This window comes from Leopardus geoffroyi, chromosome B2, assembly GCF_018350155.1.
Source record: "Leopardus geoffroyi isolate Oge1 chromosome B2, O.geoffroyi_Oge1_pat1.0, whole genome shotgun sequence".
NCBI classification, from domain to species: domain Eukaryota; kingdom Metazoa; phylum Chordata; class Mammalia; order Carnivora; family Felidae; genus Leopardus; species Leopardus geoffroyi.
In genome coordinates, this window is record NC_059332.1 from 134,836,523 (window position 1) to 134,851,331 (window position 14,809).

The 14,809-nt window shown below is 37.5% G+C and overlaps 1 protein-coding gene and 1 pseudogene across 7 annotated transcripts in view; one reads left to right on the forward strand and one right to left on the reverse strand.

Annotated features, from left to right (window-relative positions):
• Nucleotides 1-14,809, forward strand: part of TAB2 (TGF-beta activated kinase 1 (MAP3K7) binding protein 2) — a 92,188-nt gene that overhangs the window by 31,191 nt on the left and 46,188 nt on the right. For 4 of the 7 annotated variants that reach the window (XR_006717632.1, XM_045499980.1, XM_045499982.1 and 1 more), the window contains one exon: nucleotides 12,847-13,037. Coding sequence is in view for 6 of the 7 variants with exons in the window: in XM_045499980.1 (XP_045355936.1) it covers nucleotides 12,936-13,037 (102 nt within the window). In the remaining variant the exon portion in view is untranslated. Of the gene's footprint in view, nucleotides 1-10,800; nucleotides 10,950-11,461; nucleotides 11,589-12,805; nucleotides 13,038-14,809 lie in introns of those variants that run through there. The other 3 variants (XM_045499981.1, XM_045499984.1, XM_045499983.1) reach the window with 3 other exon arrangements.
• On the reverse strand, nucleotides 8,276-8,653 carry LOC123609965 (annotated as a pseudogene).

A 14,809-nucleotide genomic window follows, 5' to 3' on the forward strand; every position in this document is an offset into this window, starting at 1 on the left:
CTCCGTCTCCAAAATAAGTGTATATTCTTTCAGAGTCTTTCCTGTAGATACATACAAAATACCTTTTTCAAATACATTTTTGTATCCCTTTTTTAAATACACAGATTCTGCCTCTTACTTTTTTCATTCATTAAAATCTTCTCTTTCCATTTAATTTAGATATCTTATTCCACCAAAACACACACACACACACACACACACACACACACACACACGCTACCTGGTATTCATTAGTGTTGCTATACGGTAATTTACTTATTCACTTCCCAATAGCAGTTGTTTTTAGTAATACGCACTAAGGAGGTGACTTTCTGCTCCTCTTGAAACACATGTGTTTGTCTCTAGATGAGATGCTCTAATGTATATAAAGAGACCTCTGGTACTTCATTATTTGCAACAGACTTCATTCAGCCTGTCTCACAGCTGACTGCAGTCGCAGTGGGGGTTGACACCACAGTTGTGCACGGCTGGCCTTGCAGACTAACTTGGTGGGAAGTGTGTGTATAGATGTCTCAGTGTCTCTCTCCATGATGCTCCTCAGTTAAAAGGAATATAACAGTTGTCCTCTGTGCCTCACGTGTGGGGAGGATAAGGTGAGATAATAGACATGTGCTGATAAGAAGTCCCAATATAAATCTGAATTCTGCTAGATTATAATCTTCTCAAAAGCAGGGACTGTATTTTATTTATCTTTGCATATTTAAAGCACATTGCCTGGCTTATAGTCGCAATGTGTATAGAGTGGATCCTAGAAATGAAGGTGAGCCAAAAAGTCGTTCAGGCCCGTGGAATTTTCTCAGATGTATTTTCTACATTATCTGGAATCTGTACATTTTTCACTGAAACTTTCCCACCTTTTCAAACTTCACTCATTTTTCTACTCTACTCAGCTGTGATTCTAATTTACATGTTCTTTCGTGGCCTTTCCCTCAACACAAACAGTTGTCAGGGATATCCTTCCTGCGAGACCTTTATTATTCCTCTGTAATTCCTAAGCTCAAGCACGACATTCTTTGTGACATTTTTCCTGCCTTTCTTTAGTTCCTAAGTTTTAGGCGCTTCTTCCCTTGACCTTCACTGCAGCTTACACACCTGTAAATGGCACAGAGTACTTGTTGCTGTGTGCTGGGGCATAATGGTAGATCTTGTGGCAGGACCTGGAGCTTCAGAGATAAATGACCTGAACGGAGAAAGTGAGAGGCTTGTTTTTGCTGACTTGTGGGAGGCAGCATGCATGATGCAGAGAGCAATGAAAATCTTCTGTGATGTGCCCCTCCTTACCCCACTTCTTCAGCCTCGTCTTTTGTCACGCTGTCTCCTTGTGAGTCTCACCCCCCGCAGGTCAGCATTAGCCAGCTCCTTACGGTTTCCTGAACTTGCCACTGAACTTGCCACGCTGCTTCACCCCATTAGGTCTTTCCCTAGGCAACTACCTATGCCTGAGCTGCTCTTTCCCTCTCGCCTGTCTACCAAGAGAACACATTTTATCTTCCAAGACCCAGCGTAGGTGTCCCCTTGTTTAATGAATCCTTTCCTTAAATCCTCCCCTTCTCCCAGAATTGGCTGGTCCCTCCTTCATTTCTGCTGTTTACTGCATATTATATCTGTATCCATTATTACATTTATTTGTTGAATGTTTGTTTTCCCCTACTAAAATGTAAATTAAAAAAATTTTTTTAATGTTTATTTATTTTTGAGAGAGGGAGATTGACAGAGTGCGAGCAGGGGAGGGGCAGAAAAGGGGGGACACAGGGTCTGAAGCAGGCTCCAGGCTCTGAGCTGTCAGCACAGAGCCTGATGCAGGGTTCAAACTCACGGACCATGAGATCATGATCTGAGCCAAAGTCAGAGGCTTAACCGACTGAGCCACCCAGGCACCCCTAAAATGTAAATTTCTTGAACATAAGCAACTGTGCTTTTATTAATTTTAATACTTTCAGCACCCGCTATGGTGTAGAGTAAGTAGCAGGCACTCAACAAAGTTTGAGCTATGTGTATATATATATATATATATATATATATATATACACACACATATATATATATATACACATATATATATACACACACACACACACGAAAAACTACATATGAAAAATGTACATATGAAAAATATAAAAATGATAAATTAGAAAATGGGTTATGTCATAAATAAAAATGTTAAGTAGAAGATCACTTTAATATATTTTTACAGTTCAGATTTCCTACTTAATTAGGAAAGCCTTTGCTGCAGATTTATGGATAGGTATTTGTAGGATGTGATTTCTGTTTCTTTATTTGATTATGTTATACAACTAAAAATATTAAATTGAATATTCTCTAAGGGTGTCTAATTTAGAGATTTGTGAAATAGATTTGTATATAATAAATTTGCTGATAAAAGTTTCTGTATAGTTCTGAGATTATTCTTGACCATCTAATAAAAAATCCATTCACCATAACTATAACAAGACAAATAGCCAACTATATACTACAGTTTCACAGTGTTAGATTGAAACACTGGCACATACTAAACAAAATTACAGCATGGTGTTGTATTTTAGAAACTTGATTCATTTAATATTGCCTTACCAATTTTAACTTTGCTCTTTTGAATTCTCTGTGATTTCCTTTTAAGGTTCTGAATAATCTAGTAATGAAATATTTTATTTAAATGTTGGTCTTTACATATAGATTTGTATATATTTTCTCCATTAGCAGGCTTAGCAGTCTCTATTAACCACAGTTGTATTACCAATCAAGTGTATGTGTATAATTTTCAAATTGCCAATTTAACTTTTCATTAGATAGTAAAACATTTTAGTAGTTATTACGAAAGCACTAATGGGGAGCCTGGGTGGCTCAGTCGGTTCAGCCCCCTGACTTCGGCTCAGGTCATGATCTCACAGTTCGTGGGTTCGAGCCCCACGTCAGGCTCTCTGCTGACAGCTCAGAGCCTGGAGCCTGCTTCAGATTATGTCTCCCTCTCTCTCTGCCCCTCCCCTGCTCATTCTCTCTCTCCTTCTCTCTCTCTACACCCAAAATTAAATAAACATGAAAAAAATTAAAATTGAAGAAAAGACTAGTAACTGTCCATTTACACTGTGTCTAACTCATGAACATAATCGACCTGTGCCCTGTGCTATAACACACACACATGCGTACATCTACCAGGCAGCCAGAAGTCCACTTTGGGGAGAAGTCAGCTGAGGGCCATGACATTAGAAGGAAGATGGGCAAAATTATATGAGATGAACAAAAAGAAAGCATGGGGCCAAGTAAGTGATTAGAACTGCACAGGGATCAGTTGATAAAACTTCTCCTAACTTTCTCTTAATCTGCATATAAAGATGCCATTTTAGATTAGTATTTTAACCAGATTATTATAATTTTCACATGCCACTGAGTTCATTGGTTCGTTCTAAATGTTGATGGTTGATACAAGATGCAAACTGGTACTTCCAAGTGCTTTCATTTTCTTTTATCCTCTCTTTTTCCCTTTTACCCATAATAGGAGCTTCTTGTCATATCATTTGTTTATATCATGTTTTCTTTCCAAGATATTTATGCACAGGATGGATTATCCAAAAATTACAGGGAAAAGGGAGCAATGAAAAATAACTTTGTCTCCATCTTAAAGCCCTAATGTATTGGAAAAAATAGTGAGATATGAATTGGAAAATACACACAAGGTAGTTAGTTATATAATATGTTTTGATGAATTATAACCATTCTGTCTTAGATTTATTGCACTTTTCTTGATCCTTAGAAAATGGTAGCACTCACCACAAAACCACAGTACATAAATTGCCAAGTGTGGCTGACTTGCACATTCCTTTAGAAGAACTTAAAACTGGTAAGACTTTTATCCATAAGGAATGGCCAACATTCATGGACTTGAGGCAGTGTAGTAAATGAAAAAGTCGGGAAGTTTTCCTGTTTAGAGAAGGAAGTATAGATCATTATGTACTTCAGCCATTAGTGTTAACTTTTTCTTTTACAAAGTAAATTATTGCAGCGTTATAAAGTTGAGAAATCCATTTTCTGCTACCAGTCCCTTGCTCCTTTCAAGCTTTTAAATAACATAAAAGCCGAACATGATAGCTAACTTCATGTAGCATTTAGATGACTGATTTGGTATGTTTACTGTTACTTTTGCAAATAACTAGCTATGTAAAGTGTTTCAGTATTACAATTCTTTCATGCTAAAATTTATGCTAAAGAGGGATTATGATTCTTATTTTTAGTCTTAAACAGTGATAGTATTTGAATTTTAGATTTTGATTACATGGCTACAATTCTTGCATTTTTTAACTCTTAGGAAAATATCTTGATATTATAGATTGGTGGAGGGTGGATGGGGGGGGGGGGGAAGAGTTTGCTTTGCCTTAGTAAAGTTGTCATATCATGCTCCAAGAAATATAACTCCAATAATTTGCTGTTAAAATTTTTTTGAAAGTTTTTATGTGTAATTAATGACATTTGTAAATTCTTTTGAGGTTAATCAAATGTGAAGTACATCAACTGTTACCTAACTGGCATTTGATGAGATACTTAGATAATGCATGAGTAAAGTAAAAGGTATTTAGAATAGTGTGTGTATGATTAGGCATGGAATAGATTTCTTTATTTTTAAGGTTTAATTCTGAAATCTTATTGGGGCTAAAGGTTTCAAAATTTGCTTTAACTTTAATTTTAAAAATTGTAGCACCATCCAGCTACTCTTACTGTAGATCAATGCTTCGTTCTATGATACTCTTTAAGAATAACTCACTGCACAGTCTGGTAATGTCAGCCAATCCACAGAAAAGACACAAATTATAATCAGTTATAAGAAACTATTAACATCATTTTGACAACCAAATAGATAAGTTAAAACATTCTGCCTTCCCAGTAGTCATCCTGGGGAAGTTACTGTTCACAGTTGTTAAGGTCAGAGGGGCTTTGCAGTTCAGACAGTTCTGTTAAAATTTAACATCTGTGTTTCTAAAAATCACCATGCTATGCAAATCATGAGAAAGAAAAGCCACAGGGTTTATGGAAAAAGTGGAGTTCCAGATACAACACTCAAAAACTTTATCAGAGAACATTTTAAAAAAGATAGGATCCTTTAAAAATGACAGTATAGTTTTACCCATGTTAAATGACTAAGAAATATGTACTCCTATAACGTACAAACAAATATGGTACTTTGAAAAAGATCTGAAGTTGGCTTATGGAAGTGAGCATAGATGTGGCAATTTGTTATCCTGAAGTGGTCAAAGAAGGGTTTTCTGAAATCAGAAGGAAAGTTGTAACACAAGGTATGGCTAGGTGGGGCCGCATGCTGATAGGCCAGCTGAGGCGGCTGGCGGATGTTTGAGGTGTGTTACATTTTGTGTATTCATCACATGCAGCTTGTTTCAGTTGAGCGTGGTTTTCCGCATCCAACTAGTATTTCTAGCTGGTAACTAACGCTCAAATTGTTCCCTATTATTTCAATTGCATTGGAACAAATTTGCAGTTTCAAAATAAGTACTAAGCAGCACCGACTTAAAGCTGAGGGTAAGGGAAACGCTTGTTTGGATAGATAGAGACCACTTTTTATACTAGTCTTCAAAATCCAAGCATTTTCTGGCACGCTGGCTCAGTCCGTAGAGACTGCAACTCTTGACCTTGGGGTCGTGAGTTCAAGCCCCACGTTGGGCATGGAGCCTACTTAATAAATAAAATTATTTTAAAAAATAAATCTAGGCATTTTCTGATATGTAGAGATTTATTGCAGCAAATATTTACTGAGCATCTGCTACTTAGCACACACTTTCTAAGTATTTAGGACACAACAGTGAACAAGGTAGTCTTTCCACTTTGAGAATAACAGTACTTTTGTAAAGAATTTTGTTGTCAAGGGTCAGTTTTAAGAAGTAAAATCACACAGGTGAAAGAGGAAGTCTAGCAAGGAGTCTATTGGACAACAGGCTTTTCTCTAACCTCTGAAATTATATACTTTCGCAAGATAATTTCATGGGGTCCTCTCCCACTCAAGATTACATTGTTTACAGAAAAAATTATCATCTCTTAAGGTTATTAACCGGAACTAAATTTTAGGATGGTATATATGTTAAAATGGGAAGACCTCCTTACCTTCTTGTCCTATAAGCTAAAAGAGAATCCTAATGCAATTGAGAAGTAAATTTTAGTTTTGTATATTTCATTCCATTTCTTTCTGATACTCAACATGAACTATAATTAAATGTGTTTCAGTAAAATTCAACCATGCAAGAATAGGGCAAAGATAAATGATAGTTTACATAATAATATTAAAACTTCAGTGTTCTTATATCTCAAGGCCTTTCTCATCTCCTGTAACTACCCCTCACCCCAAACTCCTTCTTCCTAATCCTACTGTCCCTCCTTTCTTCTAGCCAGACAGATGACTATCTCCAGAATCTGCCTCAGATTTGGTTGTTTTGCTTCATACTTTTTTAACCTTCTTTTTTAAAAATGTTAATTCCAGTTTAGTTAACATGCAGTTACATTAGTTTCAGGTGTACAATATAGTGGCTCAGCAGTTCTGCACATGACTTAGGCCTCCTCACAATAAGCGTATTTCACTCGTCCCTCCGCCCACCTTCCCTCCGGCAACCATCAGTTTGGTCTCTATAATTAAGAGTCTGGTTTTTGGTTTCTTTCTTTTTTCTTTGCCCGTTTTGTTTTGTTTCTTAATTTAAACATATGAGTGAAATCATTTGGTGTTTGTCTTTCTCTAACTGACTTATTTCACTTAGTATTGTTCCTCTAGACCATCCATGTTGTTGCAAATGGCAAGATTTCATTCTTTTTTATATTCTTAAACTTCAAAAGTAGCCATGATTCTATGGCCTCCCACTCTCTCCCTCAGCCCAGAGAGCCCTTTAAACACATACAGCTCAGTTAATACCACTTACGTAGCACTTGTGTACAGCCTAGACCCATATATCCTTACTCCCTCTGTGATACATCTATTTTGATGTTTTAAAGGTGCCCCAGACTCAGCATGTTCAAAACCAAACCCGTAATCTACCCCTTTGTCTTCTTGGGCCTGTTCTATCATTTGTAGATGAGACCACCATCCAGTTGAGCAGATCAGAAACCAGTGTTGACACCGACTTCTTCACCCCAATATTTAATCCATCAACAAGTTCTATTCATTTTTCCTTCCTAAATATCCTTCAGTTTTTCCTTTTACTCGGCCTCCATTGCTGTTTCTGTAGTTACAAGCTATTAACCTTTGCCAGCTAGACTACAACAGTAGTTTTCAAACTGAGTTTCTCATATATTTTGCCCTTTTCTCCATTCTGTAGCTATTCTTCATACATACATGATTTTTTGATCATGTCCCCTTCCCTGCCTCTGAACTTAAATCTTCAGTGACTTCCCATTACTCAGAAGATAAAACTTCCAAATTTTAATGACCTGCAAGACACATCATGACTTGGAGCCTACCTTCTTCTTGCTCTCTGCTCTCTACAATTTTTCCTTGTGCACAGTGCTCCTTTCTGATCCTTTTTTGAATGTGAAAGAGACGAACCAATGTGATAGCAACAGGCTAGGCTGAGGTGGCAGCAGGAAGCAGACAGAAGGTAAAATAGTGCACAAGTTCGAATAGCTACCTAAATTACAAACTTGTGTTGATGTGCCTCTAATCCAAGAATTTCCATGACCTGGAGAGCAAGGGCATTGACTAGTACTTGTATCTGCACATTCTAGGCACTCCTTAAGTGTGTGGGTCGTGGCTAATTAGACTAAATGATTGTCTGGTTTTCAATATTCTGTGTATCCAGTTGCCTCATAAATGCCCATAGTTAGCTGCTTTATAGTTCATACAGAATCTAACATTGGTTTGTTTCAATAATGTGTTTAGTTGTAAAATTTATTTACTCACCGCCAAAGGCTACATTAAAAATAGTTATCTTGCTTTGTTCTTAAGGTTTACTTTTGCTGGATATAGAAAGTGGGTTGATGTTTTTTCTTTCAACATTTAAATTATGTCATTTGACTATTTTCTGGCGTCCACAGTTTCTGATGACAAGTCAGCATTATTAGAATTGTTCCCCTTTGTGTCATTTCTTTTGCTGCTTTCAACATTTTCTTTGTCTTTGATTTTTAGCAGTTTGACACTTATACCTGTGCGTGGTCTTCCTTGGCTTTTCCTGTTTAAGCTTTGAGCCTAACCTGTTTAGGCTTTGATATTCTTAAGTAAGATCTTTTTTGCTGCTGCTGCCGCTGCTGCTGCTGTTGTTGTTGTTGTTGTTGTTGTTGTTGTTGTTGTTGTTGTTTAAAACAAGCTCTGGCCAGTTTTATTAAAGACAACTTCTGCATACTTTTCACCAGTCTGTTCTAACAGGCTTCTAGTGATATCAGAATCACCTGGGTCAGGGCATCCTGTGCAGAATTTTCCACATGCTGTGCCCAATTCAGTAGTATTGCCACTGCAGAGATGGACACGAGTTTTGGCCAATGTGACATAGTACTGTTTCAGATTTCTTCAAGGCTGGGCAGTTGTTGGCCAATTGGCTAGTTTTGCCTTGCCTTGTCTGGTCATTTTTAGAGTCTGCTCCAACCCCAGCAAGGACTTCCCACTTTTCATGAGGAGTTGGAGCCTAGAGTTGATGGACTCCAGCCATCATCTTCTGGACGGTGTTGCAGCCACCATCTTCTGCCTGCTGTGTGGGATGACCCCTGACCAATAGCAGCCACACATGTCTGAGAAGGTGACCAAAGTCTTAACTAACTTGGGGAAATCTGTAGCCACTACTCTTCAAATAGTTTTTTCTACCCCATTCTCTCTCCTTTATCCTTCTGGATCTCCAGTTACAAGTATCTTAGACTTTTTGATATTTACCCTTAGGTTCTCTTCCTACCCTCACCTACCTGACCCCACCCCACCCTCAGTCATTTTTTTATCCTCCATCCCTTGGGTGTGAATAATTTCTATTGCTTTGTCTTCGAGTTTACCGACTATTCTGTCATTTCCAATATATGGGGAATCCACCCAGCGAATTTATCTCAGACATTTATTTTTCACTTTTTGAAGTTATGTTTGGTTCTCTTTTTTAAAAGAATATAGTTTCTGGCTTTTTGGTTTTTTGGGGTTTCAGGGGAGTGGTTTTTTGCTGAAATCCAAGCATGTGTGTCCTTACATCTTTAAGCATAGTTAAAATAGCTGCTTTAAAATCCTTATGTGCTAATTCTAGCACCTGGGTCGTCTTGGGCTTGGTCTCCCTTGGTTGCCCTTTCTCTTGAGTATGGGTCAGTTTTTCCTGCTTCTTATGAATGGCTTGTAGAGACTCTGGATTCTATTGTGTGCCTTCAGTAGTGAGTATTGATGTTTGGTTGGTTTCCTTCCTTGCTTGCTTGCTTTAGGAGGCAGTTGACTTGGCTGAACTCCCAGCTTCAAACTCTGAAATCTCAGTTATTTTAGCTTTGGCTGGGCTGCTTGGAATCTCACATATGTGTAGTTTGGGGATCAGAGATGTGTGCAGAATTTATACATAGGATTTGGTGCTTCTCTCCTTGCTGTGATTTACTTACTAGGTTTTCAGCTGTTGTGGGTATGCCAGAGTCTACCCTTTGGTTCATTAAGCTGGTACGGCTGTAGGTTTTCTGTCTAGGTTTTAGCCACCCGAACCAGCTGAGGCCTGCTCTCTGGCTAAACGCCACTAAAAAAAAATGGAAAATCACCCCATGCTGTTAACCTTCTAAGTACTGACTCCTCCTCCTCCCCACCATCTCTATTACTGGTTATGCCTTCTGCTTTCATGTAGTTGTTTTTATACTTTGTCTAGTGTTTATAGTGTTTATGAGAGAAATGAGCTAGTAGGAGCCATTCAGCCATTACAGGAAATGAAATCCCTGAAATACAGTTGTACATATGAAAAATTTTGTTGTTTGTGTACTCGATGGTCTTTATTAGAAAAGCAAGTGTGATAAGACTTGTTCAAAGAATTTGGGAACTTTATGTTTTAATAATGGGATAAGATGAAATTTATTTTCATGATTCATCCTCTTCTAATAAAGGTGGTCCTGAGTTAGACTGAAAATTCATGTATTTGCCTCTCCCTCAAATTGTGCAAAAATTTCCACATCTAGATCATTTGAAAAGTGTTTTAGAAGCAAAGTAATGTGAAGAAACCATACAGTAAAACTTTCATTTCATGCAGCAAATGTTGCATGTTTGACCTAGGTCCTGAGGTGGGTATAGCAGTGAATTTCAAAGTTCTTGATCCCGTGGAGTTACCATTTTGCAGATAGACGGAAAACAAATAAATAAATACATATCAGGTATTGATACGCTATGAAGAGAAGTGGGGTGTGAGGATGTGAGGAGGAGACTTGTGGCTTTATTCTTGAGAGATTGGTCAAGGAAGCTACTGTCTCTGAGGAAGTGACATTCCATCAGAGATGTTAATGAGTTAAGAAAGGGGGCCATGCAAGTATCTGAGGGTAAAATGTTCCAGGCAGAAGGAGCAGTGGTGCAAAAACCATAAGGGAGGAAAGAGTGGCTTTTTTGAGAACTAACCAGAACCGAGGGGACTAGAATGGTAGAAGGTGAAGTCTGAGGGGTGGTAGTTAGCCACGGGCCTCGTGTTGTAGGACTGAGCAGGGGATTTTGCTCTGGTTTACTTTTCACAAAGATCCCTCGATAGAATGAGGGGCAGAGGGGGAACAGAAAATGAAGGCAAGGGACGAAACAGTAAGGGACCTTTGCAGTGGCAGTCTGTGTGAATTACAGTGGTGGCTTGAACAAGAGCAGTAACAGAGGTGGGAGAAAGTGGTCAGATTCAGAATATTATTTTACAGATCCAGCCAACAAGACTTGATGATGGATTAGATCTGGGATCTGAAAGAAGGATCAACTGGATGAATGATGGCACCATTTACTGAGATGAAAAAGACTGCGAAAGGATTGGCTTGAAAGGGGGGAAATTAAGAGTTTCCTTTTGGACATAGTAAGTTTGAAGTGAGCTTTAGATGTCCAGAAGGAGATGTCAGGCAGGTAATTGGCTAGATTAGTGTGGAACTCAAGGGAGAGCGCTCCCTTGACATTGGAGATACAAATGCCTCTGTTTAAAGCGCTATATTTGGATGAAATTACGCTGCAGAGGAGTGTAGGTATCGTTGAAAAGAAACCCTAGATCGAACTCCATTGTCCACCAACATCTAGATGTGCAGGAAAGGAAGAGGATCTGACAAAACTGAGAAGGAGCTGCCAGCAGGTAGGAGAAAAACCAGAAGAGTAGAAACCTCAGAAGCCAAGTGAGGAACTTGTTCAAAGGAGGAGATTGGTTGACTGGGTCCTCAGCTGTGGTTAGATGAGGACTGGGGACTGCTTATGAGGTCTGACAGCCTGAAGGCCTGCGGCAGCTTTGAGAAGTATAGTTTCAGTGGAGAAAAACTGCGAAAGCCTGATTGTGTAGGCTAAAAGAGATTAGGAGGGAGAAAGGGAAGACACTTAAGTACAAACAACCCTTCCTTTCCAGGAGTTTTAGCCCAGAAGAGGGAAGGGGCAGAGAAATGAGCTGATGGCTGGAGTGAAATCAAGGGAGGCTAGCTCAAGTTGAGCAGTGTTGTAGCTCATTTATCACCCCTTAAGCTATTTTAAAATACCATTTACTAATTTTCAGTACTCCTCTTTTCTCCTATAACCCATTGTAATTTTTACCTGTGTGACATAACTAAGCTGAAATCACATAGACGAAACAATTAAGGAATTTAATTAAATGATAATAAAAAGCTAAAAGGCGTTACTATGCGTGATGTCTATATATTCTGTGGAAGACTCAGAAGTTCTACCATAACTAAATTTAATAAAAAATATTTTAATATCTACTGTTATGCTGAACAGTGCTTACACAGTGCTAGCTACATGAAGGGAACAAAAGAGACCTAATTTCTATATTGATGGAGTTTATAGATTTGTATTTTTTAAGCTTATGTTAGTTAGCAAGGTTAAATGAGAAATACTACAGATAAGAAACCTGTTTCAAAGAGATTGTCTTATTGTTAAATTTATCATAAAATGACATGATCACACAAATAGCATTATATTTAAATATTTTCATGTTATTTAGGTTTAATATACTTACATACTATTTATATGCCAAAAGGGCTTTCAAAATTAAACGTGGTTTCCGTTAGGAATGAAAAGAAGGTAGGTAGTTCTCAACTTTGGCCACACCTTAGAATTACTTGGGGAAGTGTTAGAAATCCATATGCCCGGGCTACTCCCCAACCAATTAAATCCAGACCTTTGGGGTTGAGCCTCAAGTAACAGTATATTTTAAAATACTGATTTTATTAAAACAGAGGGAATAAAATGCCACTGATCCCCTGAGAATGAATTCATTACACATTTGAGGATTAAGTATATCTGGAAATTAAGAAAATGTATTGGGTTATATAGCTCATTATTAGACAAAGCATGCAAAGTCATTTTTAGAACCAAACTTTATCAGGTTCCAAACTTTAAAAATTTTGAGTAAATAAGATAACTCACCTCAGATTCTCTTCTAATTATTAAGAAAAATGTCAGTAATGTTACTCATTTTCCCCGTTTAGAAGAATGAGGGAAGACATCCTTGACAATAATTTCTTAAAGGCCTTTTGGCACAGCCATTATAAGGCATACAAATAGGGATTAAACAGTCTAAAAGTTTGACATCAGGAGTTATAAATTGAAAAGACAGTATAACTACATGGAAAACATTGTAGGACTAAATAATATTTTGATAACTTATATTCAATGTTAGGTACTAAAGCACGTGCCCTGTGTATTGAAATTTTAAATCCACAACAATATTCATTCTCTAATCAGTTCTCATTAAAATTTTTTTCTTTCTTTCACAGAAAATGCTTGGACAGAAGAGATGAGTACTATTTCCACTAAGGCCTAGAATTGCCTACTGTACAAATAGTCCTGATCAGGCAATATACGAATGGCCCAAGGAAGCCACCAAATTGATTTTCAGGTTTTACATGACCTGCGACAAAAATTCCCTGAAGTGCCTGAAGTTGTTGTATCCAGGTGCATGTTACAGGTCAGTGTGCCACGATTTCTGCATTCATTCATACAAACCTGGGTTGTTGGGTTTTTTTTTTAATTAGAAGAAAACTCTTTTATCTTCCTGTTGGCACTCGTGTGCTCTGATGAAAAGAAATGAACTTTGGTGTCTGATAGCCGTGTGGCCTTTAACGAGGTGTTTAGGCTCTTTGGAATACAGGTAGTACCTACCTTGTGAAGTAGACGTGAGGACTAAATGAGAGCCCAGTATAAAGCCCTGATACGTGGTCCATACTTACTCTGAGCTCGCTTCACTTTTCCCCTGCACTTTTTAAAAATTCCAGATCTTCATATGAGAGTCAGGAAATCATTAAATAAGGAGTCAGGAAACTTGGGTTCTGATCCTAAATGAGCACCCCAAGCGCGTTTGGCAAGTAATATGCCTTCTTTATACTTTAGTTTGCTTGTCTGTGAAATGAAGGAATTTGACTTCAACAGTGCCTCAGGTTCCAATTTTAAAGACAAAAGTTTGTTTTTACATGTTTTAATTTAATCTGTAGGTTTTCCAGTTGTCACTAACCATCTAATAAATGTTTGCGTTTTTCTTGCGTGTACAATCTTAGAAATCCATAATTGTAAATATTTGGTGACAGTTGTGCCTTCTCATTTGATTAAACTGGAAATCTCTCCATCAAAAACTGCTTTTCCAAGCTTGTTAAAAATAGAGATATAAAAAAGTAATTTGGGCTCAGACATACTTTCTCTTGATAAATTAATTTAAAAGTTTGAAATTGTATGAAATTTTTAAAGGCTCGATATCTACTTGATACAAGTGACTACATTTTGTTCATACTCCTGTCACCTTTTATCTGTACATTTAATTGCTCTACCTGCCTGTAGCCTAATCCAGTTTTGGTCTCTCCAGTCCTCCTTATTACTTCGGCCAGCGTGTCTTTCTAAGTGCAGATTTTATCATGTTTTTACCTGCTTAAAAACCTCATGATTGTTTTTTCATACCCTTCAGAATAAAGTTCATATATTGCGAAGAGGGCATACCAGGCCTGTGATCTGGAATCCTGCCTTCTTCTGCAGCCTGGTCTCTTGCCCAGTCCTTCCTCCTCACACCCTATGCTGCAGACGTCCTCAGCTGATTGGAATTCTCTGAACATGCCTCGCTCTTTCTATAATATAGTGTTTAAGAGCATATGTTTTGAGTTAATAATACTGTATTGTATACTTGAAATCTGCAAAAAGAGTGGATCTTAAGTGTTCTCACCACCACTAAATAAATGCACAGAGACAGAGACAATGTGAAGTGGTGAATGTGTTGATTAACTTGATTGTGGTAATCATTTCACCATGTATAACTATATTAAATCATAACATTGTACACCTTTTAAAAAATCACATTGTACAACCTTAATATATACAGTTTTCATTTATCAATCATACCTTAGTAAAATTGGGGGGAAATAAATAAATAAATAAATAATAAAATTTTTAAATAAATAATCAAAAAATAACATATGTTTGGGGTGATAAACAGCTTTGAGTTCAAGTTTTGACCGTTACTAACAGTAATTTAATTAACCTCTCTGGCCCTCATTTTCCTAACTATACAATGGGAATAAAAAACTTAACAGTGAATTTAGATATGATAAAGAAAGTAAAACCACCGGTAGGATACCTGAATCACAGGAAGTGCTTCATAAATGTTGGCAGCCATTACTAATAACAATAATAATAGTAGAAGACCTATAATACATATTTGGTGAATGAATCAGTAATCCACTAAGAGTGGAGTCAGAA